This window comes from Manacus candei, unplaced genomic scaffold, assembly GCF_025592945.1.
Source record: "Manacus candei isolate 608988 ecotype Guabito, Panama unplaced genomic scaffold, ASM2559294v1 h1tg000060l, whole genome shotgun sequence".
In the NCBI taxonomy this organism is placed as follows: Eukaryota; Metazoa; Chordata; class Aves; order Passeriformes; family Pipridae; genus Manacus; species Manacus candei.
The window spans coordinates 6,794,017-6,818,320 of NW_026138108.1; the positions used below are offsets into that span (position 1 = coordinate 6,794,017).

General features: G+C 36.3%; 1 protein-coding gene across 1 annotated transcript in view; it reads right to left on the reverse strand.

The window, feature by feature from the left end:
* The window catches only part of OTOG (otogelin), a 99,857-nt gene that overhangs the window by 56,892 nt on the left and 18,661 nt on the right, over positions 1-24,304 (reverse strand). The window contains exons 16-23 of the mRNA XM_051803979.1: positions 18,069-18,201; positions 16,921-17,098; positions 16,057-16,181; positions 14,364-14,576; positions 12,686-12,851; positions 12,111-12,185; positions 10,083-10,126; positions 8,797-8,953 (exon numbers count right to left, since the gene is read on the reverse strand). Coding sequence (XP_051659939.1) covers positions 8,797-8,953; positions 10,083-10,126; positions 12,111-12,185; positions 12,686-12,851; positions 14,364-14,576; positions 16,057-16,181; positions 16,921-17,098; positions 18,069-18,201 — 1,091 coding nt within the window. The remainder of the gene's footprint in view (positions 1-8,796; positions 8,954-10,082; positions 10,127-12,110; positions 12,186-12,685; positions 12,852-14,363; positions 14,577-16,056; positions 16,182-16,920; positions 17,099-18,068; positions 18,202-24,304) is intronic.

The window sequence follows — 24,304 nt, forward strand, 5'->3', positions numbered from 1 at the left end:
AATTTTAAGTTCAGGGAAACTAAGAATTTCTAGAAATCCTCTAAATTTCTCCAAATTACTTGTAAATAAGCCAATTAACTTGTATTTAACTTAAGCCAAGAGATCACTCATGAGATATGGGAGCCATCACGGCCCTTTGTTCTAGTGGTATATGCTCTTACTGTCAAAAATTAGTGGCATATTTAGTCTTAGAATTTTTAAATGAGGATTTCTTCTGGTTCTTTTCTTTTCTCTACCAAATTTAAAGGGTTTTAATTTGTTGCAGAGTTTTCCTGTAGCTCTGTGAATAATTCAATCAATATCAAAAGAGCTATCGTGGTTGCATGAAATTGAGTACGTATTACTGTATAACAGGCACCTTCATGGAAGCAATTACAAATATACTTCATTTTATTGGCATAAATATCCTCCTAGTCTTTAAGGGAGATTTTCATTGAACATAGATAACCATATGCACAGCTATTTATAGTTCAAGACCAATGCTATAAATTTTTGCTTATAATCACAACTCCTAGAGTAACAGATTTAAAAAATAAAAAAACAACCCACAACTGTTAAAAAGATTGCTTTACTAGAGAAAGAACAGAGGAATTCTTGCCCAGCAAGACTAAATAAAGCAACTGGTCTAAATTTTAAAGTAAAATGTTTGTAGCTTTTAATAATACCCAGAAAATCTGAAATATGAGAGCATGAAAGTTGAAGAGAGACCTCAAGTGGATTCTACAAATAAATATCAGGAAATACACCAGAAGTACTGAATTATTTTATTAAAAAACTATATTTTCACTGAAGCCAAGAAAGTTGTGTTTCTTCTATTAAAAAAAAATAAAATATTGTAATGCTACTGGATAGGTAAAAAGATACTAATATAGGACATAAAGGTTCAATGACCAATAGAAGAACACCTGTTAAATCAATCTGCCAAATGACAGTTGTGAAACAAATCCTTGATAAGCTGCAGCAGCATCTTTCACTCCAACTGCTGTGGCTCCAGCTTGTTTTGATCCTATACAGGATCCCGCTTGATATAACATAATCAGCTGGAACAACTAACATAACAGTGACACAGTAAAAGGATTCCTTACAGGCACCATGCAATCTATGATTATCCTTGTTTCTAACATCTGAAATGTATTTGTATTGAGAAATAAACAGTCTCTGAAAACAGTACTGTTGGGCTCATAAGATTTATTTTTTTCTCAAGGTGTGTTTAGAATTCCAGTACATTTCTATAGTAATGTAAGTTCTATACAGGTTTGCCTGTGTTCCTAACCGTTTTCTTAAGAACACAGATCTGGTGTTTCTGACATGTAGCACTGTAATTTGGGCAAGAAATCATAGGTGTGAGGCACATGCGTGACAAACAGGATGACGATACTGGTTTGTTTCCCTGGTATCTAAAAGGAAAGACTTCATCATGGCACTTAGCACGGAATATTTTACTTACTCATATTAATGAGCTGGTATTTTGGATACTATGCCTTCAACTCCTCTTCAGTGTCTTATTTATCAGACAGAAATTTACAACTCTGTAGTGCTTCTTAACGGGAACACACAGATCATCATAAACCCCCTCCCCAATTAAACTTAAAAATTGTTCTTTTCCTCCAGGGTATGTAAATTGTTCTTTGTAACCCATATTTATTTCAAGTATTTTGTCACTTGGAGACAATCAACTGTGAGACTGAAAAGCTCCCCAGAACTGAACAGGCCACATTCAGACACAAAGAGATCACACCGACAAGGTAACACTAAATGCAGTTTTTCCCTCATGTTATTACACTGGATTAAAAAAAAAGATGTGATAACAGCTTTCTCTTTTGTAAAGCCAAGCAAATGGATAGATTTCAGTCATCTAAGAATTCACCACAAATACCCTACAGAGATGCCTTGCACAGCTCCTCTTTGAAGTATTCGAAATTTTTCTTGATGGTTATACTTACTGCAAAGACACACAGCTACCACACTTCACCACGCTGAATGTTCACTTCCATTATTATCTCATTGTTACCTGTAGCTTTCTTCACTCACACAAAGATATGTAAATAGTCTTGGAAATAATTACTGGCATCATTAGAAGCAACATGTCACCTGTGACTCACCAAACCCTTCTTTGTTTCTGCAAAGCACAGAGTTCTGGACCAAAAGACGAAAAAATAACTCTCTCCCAGCTTCCAGCAGAGCAGTTTTCAACAGGTTATGTATTGCACAAGCTCCCTCCCCTCTCTCAGGCAACAGCCTACTGTCAACTGATTCTTGCAGCCATGAATACTTTTGCCCCAACAACAAATTTGCTCTCTGATGGTTTCACAAATCTTCCTACAAACAACTATAATAAGAGTTTAAGGGAAGTAAAAAAGAACGAAATAAGCAACAGGTAGCATTTCTAATACCAGAATTCCACCACCACCCGACTTGCCTTACCAGAAAAAAAGATGAACAAATTTTGAAAGAAAAGCAGATGTTAAGAACATTATTGTAGCACCCAATGGCTTAATTGTTCACTCACTGTCTAGACAGGGAGAGTTACTATAATCCAGTTGAGTGTTTTCTTTCTTGTTGGGGAGCTCTTTATAGTCAACCTCTTCCTCCCCTTTCTCCTAGCTTATTATACCAAAATATTAAGTAATTTTGTAGAATGCTTGGAAGGCTTTTAGTATCCTTGCTATATCCTTCAATGTTAATGACTGATTTTGGTACTTTAACTGACGCTGCACTTGTGCAGCTTCGTCCTGGATTGGGAAACTCTCCTGCAATCAGCTGTACCATTGGCACCATACTGGTGCTAAGCAGAGCAGGCCCTAAACAGAAATGGTAGTAGCAGCTTAAAGACCAAAGGTATGTGAGAGTAAGAAAAACAAGAGCAAGAAGTAGATGACAGGGATTCATCCAGCTTCCCATATTCTGCAACCCTTCCCACACAGGCACCTGAAATTTGGCTCATCCATTGCCTGTGCTTCCTCTAAAGTATCCTCAAACAGAAAGAAGTTTCTGCCATCACACACCAAAATTATGTTATACTTAGAGCTGCATAAAATGTGGGTATGGGTTTCAATGCAACATCCTGTGTTTCATCCTAATTGCCTCCAAGAATGCTGTGGGTACAATTCAGTGCTAAAAATCATGTAATGCAGGACTCCAGGGGAAACGGAGATACCAAAAATTGCTGTTTGTGAATGGCCAAGAGGATACTACAAGCTCTTCCTACTCTGTCAGCATCAGTTCTTCTGAAAAGAATTGCATACTCGGGGGGGACATGAACATATTTTTATTAATTATGCTTCTGGGGGAAATCAATGTATATTTGCAGATACAGATCAAAGTATATTCCTTGACTCCAAATTCTTAATCCACAGTAAAAGAAGATGGTAACTTATGTGTCAGATGACAAAATTCAGTTATATAGCTGAAGCAGTTTTCAACAAAGATGATTTAACCAGAGGTGGTGGGACAATGGATTTAATCATCACTGACAGTAAATAACACCACCTCTTTTTTTTTTTTTTTTTTTTACAATTAGACCAAGTATCTGCTTAAATTTTGCTGGAAATTAAAAATTAAACAAAACAAACCCCAAAAGATGGTTTGACTGATTCAAAATCCTCAACTCCTCTCAAAGAAACTCACAAGAAGTGAAATACACTAATGGTATTTTAGTATAACATTTTTCTGATTTAATTAACAAGTTTAGATAACACATTTTTGCAATAAAAATAATTTCATAAAGTAACTACAAAGGTAACAGAAGTATTTCTTTCAAACCAAGTGACAGATTTCAATGCTTCTCTTAAAAACAAGTCAGAAGACAGAAGGTAATATGAAAAGGTGCTGAAGAATCTAAATTATGCTGGTGAAGTTTCACCATTAATTGAATACAAGTATAGAAAAAAACCCTAGAGATTTGTTTGCAGACAGTGTAAACCAGAAAGTAAGCAACCAAGAGGGTTTTGGAAGTATTGAAAGAGGAAATAAGGAACACTGAAATGTATCAAAGAAAGCTGCAGGTCTGGCGAGAAGGAGAGGATGGAAAAGAACTGGGTTGTCTTGTGATGACATTGCAATAGGTGTATTCTTTGGAAATGAGCTCCAATCCAGCACCTTTAGCATCCTGTGACTGTACAGCCATCAGAAATGCAAAACAGCATAAGATTCAGTGTGAATACTGAAGCACCCAAACACAGGAATGTTGATGTAGTCTTTGTAACAGAATTGTATTTTCCTGAGGAAATAGTGGAGTGCATAGCTATGATGGTATCCATGGAGGGATTTGCCTGGAAACCATTAAATCTTCCTGACAGACCTCTCCAAAACACTGCCTAAACCAGATGAAGCAAAATATGAAAAATACTTAGCCCAATAGCAACAACAGGGCCATCCAGAAGAGAGGTAAGAACAGAACACATTTTTTATTTTATACTAAAAACAGTAAATTCTGAGTTTAAACTGAGGAGGAGTAGGCCTTTTGAAAAAGGATATAAAAGCACAGGACTTTGATTTCATCTACACAGACATATTTTAAGACATAACACAGTCAACATAATTACTTCAATAAAGATAGTTTTCTAAAATATTTGAAACTCAACTGCATTCTTCCTCCATTACTAGGTTTGTTTGTCCATTGGCATGTTTATAAGATGACAAAATTCATTGTTTCCTTTGTGAAAATTAGAAAGTGATGAGTTGTTGGGGTTTTTTTGAGAAAACCTTCCAAGAATGTATTTAAGCTCCTTATATGTTATTTGATACAGTACACCACCACAGAAATACTGTGATAATTTAGAGATGTTTGGAAAGAAAACCTGGCATGATATGCCTTAGTTACAAAACTTCATTGCAATTACAGGATACTACAGCCTTGAATTTACTATCTCTCCATAGTTTCGTTTTATGAGAGCAACAAGTGATGAAAAAAGGAACAGACAAAAATTCTTATTATGTTAAATTGCTTCAAATTTAGTAGAGTCTAGTTTCAGCACAAAAGATAATATTCTGTCATAAATGATAACAGTTGTCTGCAGAGGGAGTATTGCCCCACCACGCCAGAGACTGTTGCCTTGTAATGCCACATTACTAATTCAGAAGAGAAACTGAGGCAGATACTGGAACACTAGAATCAAAACCTGGTCCCACAGATTTCAGTCTTAATGACTATAACTCAGTGTGCCAACACTGAACTGTTTGGAAAGAAAACATTGCATAAATTGCATACAGTTTGGCATCAAGAAAATAAAAATCCCTGTTAACTTTTCCCCTTTTGTGAACTGTCAATCACAAGCCACAACTGCAGAAATCCATGGGTGTAAATTGGTAAAATGAAATGTTTTTCTGGGAGGAGGCAGGGATAGAGGGATTGGTTTTGTTTTTCCAAAATATGCATAAGAAAAAAAATTTTTAGAGATGCTGCTTAAAAAGGTGGCTCACACAGTTACAGGCAATTAAAGGATATAGTAGAGAGGAAAAAAAGGAAACTTTGATACAGCAATTCTGTCTAGTATTCTTGGGGGAAGTGAGAAAACACAAGTAATTCCTTCAGGAAAATGACTTTTTCACAGCAGCAACACTAAGAGCAGGCTATAAGGAACAATGCACAGAAGCTGGCTGTCTCAGAGATCATTATTGATCTGACTGGAGACCATAGAAAAGGAAAGGCACCAACCAGCATACGTCCATTTGTAGTAAACATCACACAGTATGCAGAAATATAGGAAGATACTACTGGTTTTCCTCTCTTTTTTTTTCCACTCTGTCTTTGCTCTTTGTTTCTTCTTCAGTCTTATTATAGATCCTGTCTTCATGTCAAATCATGCACATTGTGTATAGTTAAGGAGGGCAAAATCACTTGAGTCATAGCAACCCAGAAGCAGAAAATGTAATTCAAAGATTGAACTTGAAAGATTATGAACTGTACTAATTCTTTTTCTGAAATGCAGCACAGAAGTACAGGAAATTTCCATCTAAATAGTGACAGATGAAAAACAGGAAGAAAAAACAAATAAAATCTTAAAAATCATTAAATATGTCAAACAATGCAGGGTAGACCAACATTAGAAAGTAATCTCAACAACTTCTAAAACAGAGGGAAAGTGTATAATCATAATTTTTATACCATAAGAACTGTAACCCATAGAATGATCTCCTGTGAATTTAAATATTTACTTGAGCATGGTTAGTTGCATCTGATCTACTCACTACAGATTAAAAAGAAGGACAAATGAAGCACATTTGGAGACAATTGCTACTTTTCCCTGTGATCTACTTATTTTATATTTATTCTCCACTTTATGCAAGGACCATTAGAATGTATTCTGAGCACAAGAAAGGAGGAATGCTAGAAATAGTGAAGTATTTGAAGGAATATTTCAGACTCCAGACACTAGAAAAATAAGTCTGCAAAATAAAAATATTGTCTTCTTGAAATCCTAACACCTTTTCTGTAAAAAGAGGTTCTTTCCTTCTCTTTGTGTTAAGTACCTTTCATGGTATCATTGAAGAATAAGCAGCCCACTAAACAGATCAGAAAGGTCCTTCCTCATGAAAAAATGTAGTTTCCAATACAGGTTTCTTAACTGTGACATATTCACTTTATTTCACTGATTTCATTAGTTTACCTAAATCAACTAATCAAATATATTAAACTGATTTCATTACTACTTAAGTCTGTTTAGCTTACAGGTAATGAATCAAGATAAACAGATACAAGATCTCAAAAAGGAGCAAAAGCATGAATAAAGGACTAAGATTAATTATTTCAGGTAAAAAACTAACATTAAGATCAAAGAAATTCTGTGGCTGTTTCACCCTTTGAAGTAGACAGTGTCACCTCAGTTTTATGTTTCACCAGCAAGAACTGATTGCCTAGAAAGGTGATTTTAAAGTTGCACAAATTCACAGTGCATTTGAACTCTGCACTACTTGAACTGTTATCAACACTGGATAAGGTACTGTGTGAAGGCAATGGTATTTCATCTATCTTTCTCTTCCAACAATTCAGATTTACCTTACTGTATTGCTCTGACTCAAAAGTGGTCAATCTGCAGTATGGAGTATGCAGTACCATTGGAGTATGAATTCACTGACTGACTTAAAATGTTAGGGCTATTCAGTTCTAACAGATTCTATCCAAAAGCAACTATTATTAAAATTCCTAAACCATTAGGATTCATTGTCTAAATAAAAAACCTGCACAGTTAAGGCATAGCAGAAGTCTCTCATGTTTCCAAAAGCACACCTAAAAACATGCACCTTCAGGACCATCTCAATTTTTCCTAAAGCAATCTCAAATAAAAACATAAAACATACCAGCAATATCAGACCACTAGAGCTGAATATTTAAGATATCAGTTTTGACAAGCTTGCAAATAACTTTGTCATTTCTACTTCTTCAGTACAGATTCTAGTTAAAACTCTAATTCAAATCCTAGGCTCCTAACACTGTTTCCTAGTTCTACCTTAAGAACTGAGGATAAAATCCTGAAAACCAAACAAACCTCTCCTTGTGTTTCCCCCACTTCCCCCCAAAAAACGTTTACGTGAGCATCTTTACAGGCAGTGTACAGCCTTAGGAGAACAGAATTCAGTTTGCCAAAGTAAAGAAACTTTTTAATTTTCTATTTTTGTTCCTAGGAAATCATAAAACTCTGCCTCCTTTAAATAAACAGCCATATTACCAGAGCTTTGAGATCACTAACACTTGACAGTGAGCCTTCCAACACTAAAAATAATTTTAATTGTTCAAATTCCAGAACTAACTTACACCAGGAAGCAGCAGAGAAGTTCACAACCTCATGGGTTACGCACAGCAGAATAGCAGAGAATAAGAAGTTTATATGATCTGAGTTGCCAGCCATATAGTGCTGCTGAAGGTAACCACTGGTTTTGAAGGTCTAGGAGGGTGAGTTTTTGTGAAAATACTCACCTCCAGGTAATTTCAAAATCTACCTCAGCACTGCATTTTTTCACCACAGTACCATATTGTGACTTGGATTAATTACAGGTTCCATTTCATGTGAACCATTTGACATTTCGTGTTTCTGAATGATTAGGTAAAACTCCAGAATTCTGAGTAGCAACCTTTTATCATGACATAGAAATATCTACACATAATCAGTACGACAGACTTCAACTGAGCTATTTCAACCCAGATAAAGTGAGGCTCTGGATTCTACTCTTTGTTTTGAGGTGGCTCACAAGGTATAAACAATAATTTTAAAGTGAAAATACTCAAAACCTTCAAGCTATGTGCTCAAGAAACTAAATCCCATCAAAAACAGCATAACTTAAACACACTGTTATTTTTATACTCAAAAATCTCTCAACAATACAGTGCTTGATTTCAAAACACAACAGAAGTTCATCTGCACATTATCAACATAAATTCCCAAAGCTTTAAAGATCCTTTTGAGGGAGAGAATATTGAAAATTCTGCCTATAAATGAAGAAACACGTTTCCCTCAGCCAAATAATCAAATAAGAGCTTAGATAACTGAAAAAATATGTAGATAAACCCAGTTCTGCTGCACTACAGGGATTGAATCACACTTTGCTATTTTGGCTTTATTATTGTGAGGTATTAGACCTTTGGCTCCACTTGCCTCTTGGTTTAGCATTTATTATGACTTCAACTGACAAAATTGAGGTGTAAGCCGTCACAAGTTGGATGCTCACCCTTTGACAATTAACATTCTCCAAGCAGAATTCTGCTGAGCAGAACACCTCAGTAGATTTAATTACTCAATCACTACTGAAGGTTGTCATTTATTTCTGTGCACCAAAAGATGCACATCTGTCTGTACTCACCCTGGTGGGCAGACACAACCTGACACACAAGGAAGGTGTGCTGAGAAAGTGAGATTTAGCAGCTGATTTTCACAAGTTCTCTCTCTGCTGAGCTCAGGATCAACTTGTAGATTACTTGTGCAGTTAATATAAATCTGTCCAACTGGGCAGTTGTGTGCTGGGGGAAAAATTGACAAACACATTGATCTTCATAGCCGAAATTTTGTATCCAGTAATACTACTAAACATCCAATTGCCTCTCATTCCTAAACACAGTTAACTTCATAGAACATCTATAAGTCTCATATATAATACTGAAATTAATATATTCCTTTAGTAAGGGACATGACTTTCTAAATGATTAGTCAGGAATCAGTCCAGACATGCAAAGTACTACGAACAGAGAAACATACTTCAACAGAAAGAAAAAGATACAGAGAATCTGAGAACTAGATATGACTTTCCATGCTGGAGCACTGACCATGAATAAAACAACTCTCTAGCAAAATTGCTTTAGGGCTGCACTGAGCATACTGTGTACACAAAACAGAAATGCCAGAAGTAGTCTCAGCATTTTAAATTGATTTTGATTGGTTGTTGGGGTTTTGCTTACTTAATTATTTGTTAAGGAGAGAGGTCCTGGAAAATTGTAAAATTGGTAAAACCACCACCTTCAAGTGCATGGGGAATTTCTGGTCAAAGAGTTGGCAATTCCAGAATGGAAACCTCAAATAAATAAATGTTATTCCCAGTGAAGTAAAACACACGTCATAACACAAGTATGGACCATAACACTTAATGATATATGAAATATACTGTAATGGAAAAAGCACTTGTTACATTGTATTGCAAAGTATGACAAAATAAATATTTTTTTTTCATATTTCTGTTACTCAGAGTTTGTGGAGAGAAAGAAAACATACTTGTGAAAAATTAATGCCAGTATTCAATTCCTACACTCATGTTTTATGGGGCAAAGCAAATTTTTGTTTGCCCTACCAAAAGTCTGCTGTTTATCATGCAGCTAAGCTTATCTGTATTAGCAATCTAAAAAAAAAAAAAATATTTTAAAGCACTGGGGAAAAAAGTTGCTCAGTTTTAACAGTATTTTGAACAGTTATACTGCTTCTTTGTACCAGCCTTGTTTTCAAATACACAACCATATAATTTCTAAATTATGGATCCTCTCCTAGAAGTTATTAATTTGTACACATTACACAATCTTCTACTACAGGCAAGAGGTTCCACAGGGACTGGAGAATATGTATTTATTGGACTTGAAGTATCTTTTACCTCTCTTCACTCACCTATTATGTTGTTATCACAATTCATTACTCCATCACTGCAATGGCTGCAATAAAAATATACAGAGATATAATGAGAGTCGGGAAGATCTGAAATATTAATGTTTTCTATTTAATAATGAAGCATGCAGTATAAGTCACTACAAAGTAACTGTATAAATGTTTGCACTGAACATTAGAAATGTGGATAAAGTGTGCATTGCCTTAACACACGAAGAATATCAGTTACACTTCGAACTTTTGCTTTATACACAATGTTATTATGAGTTAAGATACCTGGCCTGACAAAAGAATACATACAGGAACATACCACTACACTGCTCCCTAAATATCAATGCAGTAATAATAAATCAAGCCACAAACTTAAAAAAATTGTTATTATCTGAAACAAAAATGCAAGGAGCAACACCAACAAAACCAAACCCTAAACACATACATGCACAGGATACAGCAAGCTCTGGGTATGTACTCATATATGAACATTCTTAACACGCCATTTTTCTCACCATAATCACAGAACTCTGCTAAAAAGGAAGCTACTGGTTTAGGTGAAAATCTTGATGACACCAACAGTTCTTAAGTTCCCACAGCTGAAGGCAAAACCACAATGTTGAATATAATAAAATCACAAGTTATTGTATCTGCAACAATATTTCGTACTAGAGTGACTTTTACCCAAGCACAACATAGTAACAGCAGATGGTAACTTGTTCTTCTCTCAACCACTCCTAGCATGAATCACAAACAGGTATCTACCAGCAAATTTCTGACAAGATCATGGATTTCCATCCAATTTATAACAAAATGAATGTTTCAATTACTTTAATGTTACTGGCTCAAAGAAGGAAACAGTGAAGCAATTGCTAAATTTCATCCTCATGCTGTCTCAAAGTAATTTTGCTTCAGCAAAATGATAAGAATCTGAAATCACAGCCTACTGTGGCTATTATCAGAACCACCTGGAACTACAGTTCATAATCAGAACCTAAAAAATTCCAAACAATTCCAAGCTAATCAAATATTCAAAATAAAAATTTTCAGCTACTCTATCACAAAGTTGTAGCATGTTTACCCACTCACATATGGAAAATACCACACAGACAGGAACAGACAAAACATATTTCCCCCTACGTGAAACAGTTCAACACTGCAGAAAACTCAACCCTAACAAGATACTCTACGCAGGGAAGCACCGAGAAACCTAACACTGACTGCTCCTGTCCAATGCAAGCCAAAATGGTCCAGTACTTTTACAAAATGGTAGCAGCTCTAGTTGCAACTTGTCAGGGAAAACTGAAGCAGCACTGGCTTCATTTCATGTCCTGTGCTTCACTAGAGAGCCTGAGCCCATGAACTCCAGCACTATTCTTCCATTCTTTGCAATGGCTGAGACATCCCCAGTGTCCTTACAGCTAGTCGGCAGATTCAGAATCAAATTCTGCATGTGCCACAGCCATTCTGTAAATACTTTTGGAGTTTTGTTTGGACCCCAAAGCCCTGCAGGGAAAGTTCTCGAGGACTCCACAGTACAACCCAGGCGACAGGCAAAGCAGTACCAAAGGCAACACTGCACCCAGCCTTTGCACAGCCCCATATGCAAAATGGGCTGCCTGACACTCCCCAGGAAATCTGCCCTAAGGTAAAAATCAGCCAACTTGATGATTAAGATATAGATTTATTAATGATCAGTATTTATGAACTGCTGATAAAAGTGAAAATGAGTCTAAGTGCCCCTATTGCAATAGGTGTCCGAAAATACCAATCTCTTATATGGCCTTTACAACAAACCAAAGTATTATGCTGATAATACTTGTGATATCCATCACAGACATTATTTGTTCTGTTCTGCTTTTAGTTAAGTTCTAAAGAACCTCTGTCAAATATGCATAGAAAACAGGTGTACCTTTACTCTGTGTGTTTCATTAAAAAAAATACCAAAAGAACAAAACCCAGCATTCTAGCCAGAATGATTTGACAGAACTCTTAAAGTGATACCATTTAGTCACGTGAAAACACAGTTTTCTATCTTACCATTTGCCTAAAGATGTCATGACATTTTCTCCAGGGGGATAGTCAATTCCTTGAAAATAACATGGGCATTCATTTCTGGAGTAGAGAAAAAACATGAAACTGATTACCCAAACTGAAGAAAGAAAAAAAAAAAATTCCCACTGACATAATTGCTGTTCAAATTTCAATTGGTTGCTTTGTTGTTTTTGGTGAGGTATTTTTTGTTGGTTGGGGGTTTTGCAGTTGGTTGGGTTTTTTTAAAAAACACGAAATTGATCTCAATACTGCCATATAACTCAAGCACATCCAAACCAAATCAGTAAGAAAGTAGAACCTTATGTTTCCTATCTCTCATATATCAAAAAATCAGACAAAATGTAACAACTAGTGTTGATGATGTTGGACGAGTGTCCATATTATAGAAAAGCTATTTTTTAATCAATACAGACATCAGTTCTGTATCATTCTAAGACCCTGACAAGTTTACAGATGCATGCCATCTACAACATTACATGTTTATTAGCTTTTCACTCTGACTTGCAAATGCAGTGGTCTAAAAGAGCGAGTGTGAGTACCAGAACCGCAGCTTTACCTACCTCTGTACACATCGTTCAGTCTTGGAGTTCAAATACATTCCAGAGGGACAAGCACAGCCTTCAACACAATCACTGCTGCACGTCTCTGGCACAGACAGTGCTTGGCAGGTTCTGCCACAGGTAGATACACAAGTACTGTACTCCTTTGTATCTTCACATGAAAGAGCTGTCCAAATGAAATGAGTCTCTCAAATTACGGTACAAGAGACTCAAGGACCTCCCAACACTTTTCTGATAAACATCTCCATTCTTTCACTCCCAATCACATTAAATTCCACTAAAATTGCTATCTTGGCACTATGTGGTGTAAACTACACAGATGTAAATCCACGGTAATAACAAGTGTGATGAGCCTGTGCAGTTAATCCAGATTTTCACTGGGGAAACTGAACAACTGAAGCCTTTTTACCTCTTAACTCTGAAAATGCTTAGCCCTTGTGCATGGGCTTTTGGAAACCCAGAGCATCTTAAATAAACTGTTGAAAGCAATACATAAAATGTATATACTTTGCAGATGTTGCACAATACCATCTTAAAATTTCTTTTATATATCTTTATCTATCTATCTATATATGTCTCCTATGCTACTAGAAAAAAAAATCTGAAGTTCTTGAAATACTAAAAAGATTCACATATTTTAAATCCTAGAAGCATGAATTTTAGAATATATTACAGGAAAACTATACTTGCTTCTAGAAAAGTAAAATAAAATCAAATGGTTCAAATGACTCATTCGGTCATAGTGGGCCATGCCAAAATGAATGCAAGCAAGCCAGTTTTTCAGATATACATACAGAAACTTAAACTGGACCAACTTTCCTATATCATCTTTATCATGCATCTTTATCTCTTGTTAAGAGAGTCAAACCCACTAAAACATCAGGGGTACCAGTTTCAGGTTGTATTATAGGGTTTCCAATTCTATGATTTTAAAAAAATGTACATGAGGGCACTACATGTCCTATCAATATCTTTTTCATCACTAGAGGTTAATATAAATGAAAAAGTTTAATAATATTATCCCACTCCTCTAATTGTGAGGCTTTATAAAGCAGATACAATGTCACCTTTGGCTACCTTTATAATATTTATATTCTTCTATTCATTTCAAACTACATGTCAACAATACCAGTTTTTAACACTTACTTAAGCACTCTGTGTATTTCAGCATCACTGACAGTAAGAGTATAAGCTAAGACAGACTGTCAGACAGCAGTCAGTTGGCAGTAATCCAACTAAAACTGCTAAACATATCACCATCATTTTTCACCTCATTCATTTAAAGAATTAGCACCTCTGAGGAAACGAACAAATCTATATATGCAGCTCATGAATACTATCTACATGGTATGAAATACGCACCGGCATATAAGAGATTCAGACATATTTTTAATTCTGTGTACATTTCAAGCCCTCCAACTACTTAAAAATAAAATCTTTGCAATGTTTAACAAACCAAGAACTAAAGAAAGTAAACTGTAAAGGAGCAATCCTCTAAGAACACTGGTATTAAATTCTGTCTGGACAAAAAAGAACCTTGTCCTGTGTGCAAAAGATCATGCTGGGATTAATCCTCTTCTCATTTAAAAGATTATATTAATTTAATTTTATTTTCCAAATGTCATTCTAAAGTCCTCCAGCAGTAACTATTTAAAACCAGAAGTGAAAGGAAACTCACCACATTCTGGGACAGCTCCTCTAAAATTTATTAGAACTCCGAACCTTCGGCAATGATGAGCGTAATGGGCCAGAGCAGAGCAAAAACAAGTCTGTCCACATTTGCAAGTGTCTCTTCTGCACTGCTCAAAATAGGGAACAGGACTCAAATAGGGGTAGCATGGAGCAAAAAGATCTTTCGTAAGGATGCTACAAGCTTCCGCTGCATAAGAGGCTACACAAATAACAGATTAAACACTGTTTCAGTGAAGGAGTTTAAAAAGACTTGGAACAAAAAGTGTTTTCTATACAACGCAACTGGTCATGGTTATATACTTCTGCCACGTAATCTTTTTATCTTTGATATCTATACAACTGTACAGTAGAAAAAAAAAGCTGCTCATAGTGTTGAGCTTGTTCTTGGTATGATTTTAAGGCATTCAGAAAACTTTACAATACGCAGACAGTGCCTACAGTCAAGTCTCCTACCTTTAAACTCATTCATGGAGTTAAGTTAGGCAACAGGTACTATAAACTAACCACTGCCTTTGGCAAACACATATTTCATTACACATCACTTTAGCTTAGGTCCATCACTTTAGCTTAAGTCATTCCCAATAAATACTTCAATAGGTCAGTATTGTAAAGAATAATCTATTACCCATTGCTTCAGTTGCATAAGGCTGCACCCAGCACCAGAGCTGCTGGTTTGTCACACAGGAGAGCAAGAGCAGTATCAAATAGCTGTGTAAGAAGCTCCAAACACAGCACTCACCTGAATATCTCAATTCTGAATGAACTAAATAATTGTGCAATAGTGGAAAAAAATAAATAATATGCTATATTAGCATACCAATAAAGAGATAAATTTACCATCAAAAAGAGCATAATGCATAAACTAGGACTTCAAAATCCCTTTTCCAGAATTTCTGACTTCCTATACAGGCTAGTTCTTTCTACATTCACGTCCAAACCCATTACAAAGAATACAGCTTCTTAATACTGCCTATTGTATAAATACTCAAAAGACAGATGCTGTTGTAGCAAGAGGCATGATGATTCCCTAGCACTGCTGAAAGCACAGGTAAACCCTTAACATTTTACCTTTATGTCTCAACAAGTGTGTAGAGACGAAGACAAGATGTGGTAGGAACTGTGAAACGGATATAACTGATGATCTACAAAGTTCATCATTATTAAAGGATGACTTAGTGACCATCTGTGGTCCTCATGGCATCAGCCACTAGCATATTTCCCCAACTGGACCCTTGTAGCTGAATCTAAAGACTGTCAGTGCATCAGCATTTTTCTCCTACTCATCCTCTTCAATGGTAGACAACTAAATCAAGTATTTAATTTTTTCAGCATTTTCAAAAGTGAATGCTGCAATAGTTTTTAGTTTCCATCTTAACTAGCAGCATCACCAATACTAGACATACTATCAACCTTTAATGCATGTCTAACTTAATAAAGCATAACTGAAAACCAGAAATAAAAAGGGGGTATTTCAAGTGTCTCTGCAAGTATCCCAAAATCCTTAAACAATACACAGTATGATTTCTTAGAGGATTGAACTCAGTACATGCTACCTGTAAGTAATAATTATTTCAGTGGGTAGGACTGGTTATTCCTTTACCTGATCCAACTAGGAAAATGGGCACAGATGTACTAAGTAGAAAGTAATTTGCCAATAACAATTGGCCTTCACTGCCCACCTGCCTGCAGATGAATATCACAGGGATCCATTTGTGAACTATCATGCACAACAATGCACGCCGATGAAGTCTTCCACGTGTTTCCAAACAGCTCTGGAGTGCTTTCAGTTACTCCAACTGGAGATCTTTTACAAAACAGAGTTCAGTCAAAAAAGACACAATGAATGTACAAAATAGTCTCAGTTCTACCATATCAATTCAAGCTCCCCTTGCACTGCTCCATATTCTCATGCTCTCTCCTCTAAAGTACTGTCAGCTTAAGCTTCAGGACTCTTCCTGTTCTTCTCCTAGTTCTACCTGGCTGCTCTAATCCCTCAGAAGCAAATTTGCTCTCTATTATCTCTGAGAAATATGTTGCAAAGAAGCTGGACAAACAGTAATCTTGACTATAGTGCTCAGGCAGCTCTGACCACACTTCACTCCATCTCAACGAAGAGAAGCTCAGGGAACAGCCAATTCCTGTTGCTGACCTGCAGGCACTGAACAATGGAGGCTCTGTCAGAGGCAGCAGGTTAGAAATTGCAACAGAAAACAGGAGCTGGAAAAAGAGAGGCTTGCAGGGAGGTAGAAAGTTCCTTATGTAGGCCACTTCATATTTTGGACAAAAGCTTTCTGATATATTAGCCTTTGAGCACCTTACATATTTCACTGTATTTTTATATTAAAATATTTTAAGCAAAACTTGGCTTGATATCATGCAGATTTTCTGTTAGCAAACTAAAGCCTACTATCTATCTCACTAATGGAAAACTGCAAAATAAACTATTCTTGCTATCGATCCATTCAGCTTCAGCGCACACTTGATCTACCACTAGCTGTAGACATTCATATACTGGAAAATAGAAATCTTGCAGCTATTCATACAAAAAATCATCCTCTGTATTCCCATTGAAGGTCCCACAAAGGCCCGTGGTATCTTCCTTCCACCGTTCATCCACTTGAAGGTAAAGCCTCAGTCCTTCTCTGTCATACAGGATCTGTAATCCAATGTGTGTCTTTACTTGCAGAAATACAGAGGACAGTTTCCGTATTTCAAATAATTCTGGTGAGTAAAAACAGATTGTTGAAAGGCAAAAGAAACCTGCTTGTAATTTACATTTTGTTTCTTGTCATTTCACTGGTTTTGGTTCATATAATTTTTATCTAGAGTTTCATTTTTTCTTATTAAGACCCTGTTTTCCCCTAATCATTGATTTCTCATGCAAGGTTACACTGATTCAAACTTTTAAGAAGAAAACAAGAAACTTGTGAGAGTCACCACTTTTTTAAAATGCATCCAGAGTTCACTGAAATGTTCATGAAAGTAAACTAAATGAAATCAATTTAAAGATACAAACACTGCAGACCACTTCTTGTAGACAAAGTAATCCTGGCACCAGGCACATGCTTCCTATATTAAAGCCTATACATCTTTGTGAAATTCAGAAAGACCCAAGGTCTTGCAGACATCAAATGTACTAATGATTTCATTAAAAAGCTCTCATTAAAGCTAAGGTTAAATCTCACAGAACACAGTCACATATTTGTAAGTAGAATAACAGATATCTTGAGAGGGAAAGATTTAAAAGAAAAAACAAAAGGACCAAAATAAATTTTTTATCTGAAAATCTGTAGTTTATCTGCAAGGGGCAAGAGGGCTCCTTTCACCTACATTTACTTGAGTTGCTTACCAAAAAGGGAAAAAGAGATTATTCAGTTCAAGAATCAGAGAAAATAATTCCCCCTCAGAAAAGAACTAACCAACCTTGCAAGCATAAGGGGTGGCATGTGGACTTGTTAGAACAAACACAATAACTAAGAGTCACCAGCCCAACACAGGTAATGTACAACTCTTATTACGTAAAAAGTATGCCAGCAGTTAATTGGCAAAACATTCATAAAAAATTAACAACATTAATACTAAACTATGCCATTTAACTTCAGTATGTTAGCAATATTGACAGTAAACAAATGTCAATAAAATATTTCTTTAGTGTTTGATAAGAATTATATGCTTATATATCATTCCTTACCATCTGCATAAGGTAGGTTAATTTTGTATTGGTCATATATCAAAACATCTCCTGAATGAGTCAGAGTCACTTGCCTCTTGGGATCCTGCTTAAGAATAAGGCTGACTGATTGGATACATGATCCATCCTGGTTCTACAAGTAAGAGGAAAACAAACAAGTAAAGGTATACTTAGTGGGGACTGAAAATTTTAAGTTATACCTTGCTTCTTAGCAGAGTGCACTTGTAAAACATACAGCTTTACAGCTAAGTAAGAAAACTTAGTATTTTGAATGATTTCCCATACATGTTTAACAATAACTCTAATCTGCTATGCAAATACAGCTCGAAAGTGGGATTTGTAAAGAGAAATGGAAACAATTCTCACATAGCTTAGTACCAAGACATCTGCAGTTCATGGAACCCCCTGATTAAAGACCCACTGAGGCTGAATTACTGCTCACAAACAAGGCTGCATCATCTGTAGAGCAGTGCACCGAAATCCAAGTCTGTACTTTAAAGTGTTCTGATATACCCAGGTTCTTTTAAAGCATATTTAAGATACGAAATTCTTTTGAAGGTAAACGATAATGAAAGACAGAAGTATCTTGTGAATCATTATTTAAAACAGCATATAAGTTGATTATTTCTGAGAGGAGTTGTGGAGTATGTTCATAAGCTCCATGGATGAATATTGGCAAAAGAAAGGCAGCACCGTGGAGCATACAATTTCACAACATCCAACAGGCCTGACTTGTTTATTGTTACTACCATTTACTACCATGCTTATTCTTATTTTCATTTCACTTCTCTAAGTCAAAATGACACATAGATGTGAAAAGGAATACTGCATTGCAGTCCAGATAAAACATACTAAAAAAAAACCCCAAACTAAATCATCCTTGCTAGGTATTTCTACATCCACCCTCTTCAGTGGAACCAACAGCAGCTAACTGACTGAAATTCTAAAAAACAGAAGTATTTAGAGTTATGTGCAAAGTTTCACAATATAAAAAAGCTACATGCCCTACAGAAAGAAATTTCAGAACAGCTTACAGACCAAGAATTGAATTCAAGTTAACTGCTTTCTTCAAAACAAGTCACCTATTGTGTACTTACTCCAAGTTTTTTAGGTTGGGGTTTTTTTCACTCAGTCAAGTACTGAAACTGATGGGCACCTCAGTGAAGTCCCAAACTACTTAACTGTTACTGTAGTCATCTTCAACTAGACATCACACCACATGTGGAAAGCAGCACAAGTCTGAGGACTACTGAATATTGAACACTTGCAACACGCCACAGCAGCAAATACACTTTTACCAAATAACTTGGAAACAAGATGGACAGATGACTAACACTAATCAATCCAATTAAAGTTTCCAGGACAGGACTTCCACCTTCTAGAGTAAATACAGGTACTTTGGCTTTCAATGCCAATGTGGGAAGATGCTTGTTAAAGCAGATTAACAGATTTTTCTTAAAAGAATTTAAAAAATTAAGTAGTGATCAAATTAAAAGAAAAATGTTCTATCACAGAGAATCAGGCAGAGAGGTGGATTGAGAGATGACTTGAACTATACCATGCCAGCATTCTGTAATTGACCTTGCTACATGTTGAAAGACACCATAATCCCAGTCCACATTCTACTTTCCCCTTACTCTAGCAAAAAATTAGTTTTCTGCCACTCCTGCTACCCTCAAATCTCTCTACTATAGCTTCTGAGACATGAGCATATTTACACTGGCTTGGTGTAGCTGGATAAAGCTGAGAGACTGTCCATTCCCTGCCATCTACAGACGAAACAGGGAAGCACTCAACTGCTGTTTCTTCTGTTCAGCCTCCTTCCCTGCAAGACCTTGTAAACATTCAACAGGTATTCAAGAACAATGACAAAAATTGGGTCTGAACAAGTACTGTGACCAAAATGACCATTTTACTCTCATCTCAATTATGCATCCTCAACATCTCATAATGTCATAACAAAAATATCTCTATTATTAACACCTTTTTCAGTACAACCCCCAAACAGTCTTATATACAGAACATATACAGACATGTCTGAAATTACTTGGTCAAAGAGCATTCTAGGTCTCACTGCAGAAAATTTCCCATTGATTGGGTCTGGAACGGTGCTGCAGTCCAGAAATATTCAGCATAGGTATGGGAGGCTGCACTGTTCATCTCCACTGCCTTCAGTGAAGGCGTAACTAATGATGAAACTGTGAAATTTTAACAATCTTCAGTGCTGAAAGAGGGACTGAAACAGATACAGTTAAAATGACCTTTGGACAGTTGCACAAACAGCAAAATTATACAGTGAATAGCACCATTCACAGAGCAAAGAGATTACAATGCTCAATTCACGGATTTACACTTTTATTCAACTCTGACTTTCACTGGGACTTGTTTAATACAGGGCAAATGTTGCCCTGCTTGATGAAAACCATTACTAGAGCTGCAAAGATCTCTGAACACTACCACGTGGATTTCACAGATGCTGAACTAGCAAAGAGAGATCATTTGTCAGCTCTTCAAGTACCATGGACACATAAATACACACAGTAGTATGCAAAGATTAAAAACCACATGCAGAATTTCCCTGTCTCTAGAGACTAATTCAATAGTGATCTTTTACCAACAGCTGAAATGATAAAATGAAACTAGCAAATGAAAATAGCAAATTATAAAAATAACTAGAGATATTTCATCAGCTCAATCAGCTCTTCTGGACTGACAGTGAAGACAGACATCTGCCTTGTGAAGTCAAGCCTTGTAGCATATCTTGCTGTCTTGCCTCTTTACTTAAGAAATTAGGTTTCTGTGCATTTCATTCAGAAACAATGGCTATAAACTGATGACACTGTTGGCTTTTTAAGAAGTTGAAGATAAAAGAATGGCAGGTGGCATGCATAGGAGACCAGAGCCAAGAAAACAACCCTCCATAGCATATACATTAGTACAGGATATCAACAAAAGCTTTATTATTCCTTCGTGCTGAAACTGAAGGAGAAATTCAGCCTGACAATTGTTCTCTGTTCCAATGAACTGTTTCTTTCACAGCACTGCCCCTGCCAGCTTTCAGCAGGTGTTTTCACAGGAATGGTCATTTCTCTCACTAGACACTTTAAAAAAAAAATAAAAAAATCTATATTCAGAAGACCTTCTCATCATACAAACTACAAAGCCAGCGAGGTTGTCACCTGAAACTCAGATAAGGTTAAGCTGTGCTGATCATTTGACTGGTTCTCCTTCCAAAAAGTGCTTAAACAAAATTTCACATCGTTTTCAAATAACTTGTTGCCTGATGACTGTTTATGTCACCAGCTCTAAGGCTTCAGATGACTGGATTCTTTGTGATTCAGAAAGCTAAAATCTCCCCAGGTATTTTCTTTCCACATTTTTTAATCTGCTTGAATAAGATGGGAGTGATAAGGCTTTTTTAAAGAAGCACATAAAATCTCAAACCATCAAGAAATATGAGATTCCACATTACAAATCTTTTAGCTTCCCATTTCAATTCATTAATTTTTATAAATGGGAAAAAAGATAATGGACAGTGCCTGGGGAACTGAAAAGCACTCTTCTGCCAAGTGGTACCAGCTAGTTGATAATTAGACACTCAAATAGCTGCACTGAAAAAAACCCACATTCTTGCCTTATACTACACAAACTGTTCTCACTACCCTCTTACCACTTGTACACTGATAACTAAGTTAGCCCTGGAATATATCACGTAATCCTCTGACCACACACCTGACTGTTAACATCCAGAATGCTTCACTCAAACCTCTGTAAAGGCCTATACCTATTAGGGACTGATCAGGTTACCTTTGTTAAAGGTTATGTGAAGCCCCACACGTAGTAAAAGCCAAGAGAATCTGTTTTTTCACCTACAAACCATTTTGACACAGAGACACCATTAAGCAGAGCTCCTAAGTCAGGGTGAAGAAGAAAGCAGGAGTTACTACAAAGCACTTTGCAGTCTCACCAGTGCTGCAGAAAGCCAACTAACTCAGTTTTCACTTTCCCCAGCAAAAAGTAACCACAACAACTAAACCAAAAGGCACAATTCTGTCTGTTTTGCACACAGAATAACTGTTCTGTAGCACAAGGAATTAGACACATATTCATACCCCGCACATTACCACAACAGGTGTTTGCTCCAGACCTCTGTTGTTCACTGATGGGATTTTCAACAGGTCAGGTTGGAAGGTTCCTCACTGTGGGCTTCTGCAAGAAGTCATTCAGGCCTCAAGTCTGATTTGATAAAAGCGCTGCCCAGAGTGTTTCTCTGGAGATTTTCTTTGCTTTTCTTCAATGACATAGTACAGTTATACTATATACAACCACCTTCCTCAAGCTTCTTGGACTCCACAAAATTCTGAGAATATGACACTGACTGAACAGATTTATGGCTATGTTTATGTTTTGTTTCAAAGCTCTTATTTTTATTTCTTTTCTTCTAGATGATAGTAACTTAATCAGCTCCTCAGGATTCCAAACTTAGCCCGGAATGAAGCTACTTAAACTTATTAAAATAAAAACAAGCTAAGCCAAATATGCACTTGAAGTGGGGAATTGTAACACTAACCAAATATATTGTATCTTGAAACACTCTAAATCTTCCCATAAGCAGGAAATATTAGCAGGATCACTAGATTCTTCCCAATCCAAAGAACAAGGCACGCGGAGGTTAAAGCCTAGAAGTTCTTTTAATGTGCATGTCCTTGCCAAGATCTCATTTCACAGCCCCCACTGTAAAGCTTCTACCTCAAAGAGCTAGAGGCTATTAGAGTATTATAAAGCAGCTGTATTTGCAACACAAGAATCCACTTTTTCAACAGTGGTAACTTCTAAGCCCTGTCACATACCTCACCTGGTGTCTTTAGACACTTCTCCTAGGAACCATAGAAGAGATTTACTTGAGTATCATCTAGCTTTAAAATATATTTCATTGCTATCCAGTTAAGCTATCTTTCTTGCCTCTCAACTTTTATCACTGAGATGAGGGGATTCCCTGCACTCAGTCTCCCATCTCTTACCTGGATCGCAAATACATAATTTCTATTATAAAAAACTTGCCACTGCCACTTTCAATAAGAATTCTTTCTGCTTAAATGTATTTTCTGTCATACAGACAAGTAGGATTTAGTGCAATGTGCCTTTAGAAAGCGTAGCATGACAACTTATATAACCATTTTTCTTCCCAAGGAAATCTCAAGTGCATGAACAATATAAGCTGCAGAGAAGAGTGACTGCAATCATTAATGTAAAAGGACTTGCAGGATCATATATTTATTTAGAATACAAAAGAAAATTAATACAATGAAACATAAGTAGCTACCTCCACAGAAGTACAACGTAATAGCACTAAATCTGATTTTATGTGAATTATGTAACAATATAGGCCTAACATACAGTAAGTAGGTGGTCTAGAATTACAGCAATGTTATGTTTAAGGCAATATACACTTCAAATACCTGTACAGTTGCTTCTAAGTAAAAATCATTACAGAAGACCATTAGAGACGGAAGAGAAATTTGGCCAAGATACAAAATCTTTTCCCTACTGCAAGTCCAGCAACTTCGTAAGTAGGCATCCACATTGGCATCATGACCCTAACACAAATGTGGGCCACATTCTGCCCTTACAAACACATGTAGAACTCAGCCAGTGAGAAAAGCCTGATTCCAGAAAACAGCTCAACTCAGTCAACTATGCTTCTCATCCTATCAAGACTAATGAAAATGTAGTCAAAAAATCTTACCAGTGTTCCATACCTCACACATAGCTTTATAATACATGCTCAGAAATCCACACACACAACAAAGGAAAAAAAACAGGTCTTGGATATAAGGCAGATGAAACATTTGGCAATTTCTGTGTACAGTACCAGAAACCTTCAAATATAAAGTAGGAGCACCCTTAATATCACTTTTAGTAGCACTGTTAGTATCAGCTACCTACACACATGTGGATGTTTGGTTAAAAACAACTGTAAAGGCTACCAGCTTAGCAACAGTAAGACAAATGTATTTATATAAACAAATCTGAGAGAGCTGACCAAAAACCTAACCAAATGGTTTCACATCAACATAAGTAAAAGCAAATTTCAAGTTGCAAGAACAAAGACAAAAGAGAAATCTATATTGAAGACATAAAGCCATTCTTCCTTCAAGCAATAATAAGCAGTAGTCTTTGTGCTGTCTGCAAGTTCAAAAAGATGTACTCAGAAAGCTCAAGAAAAGAAGTCATCA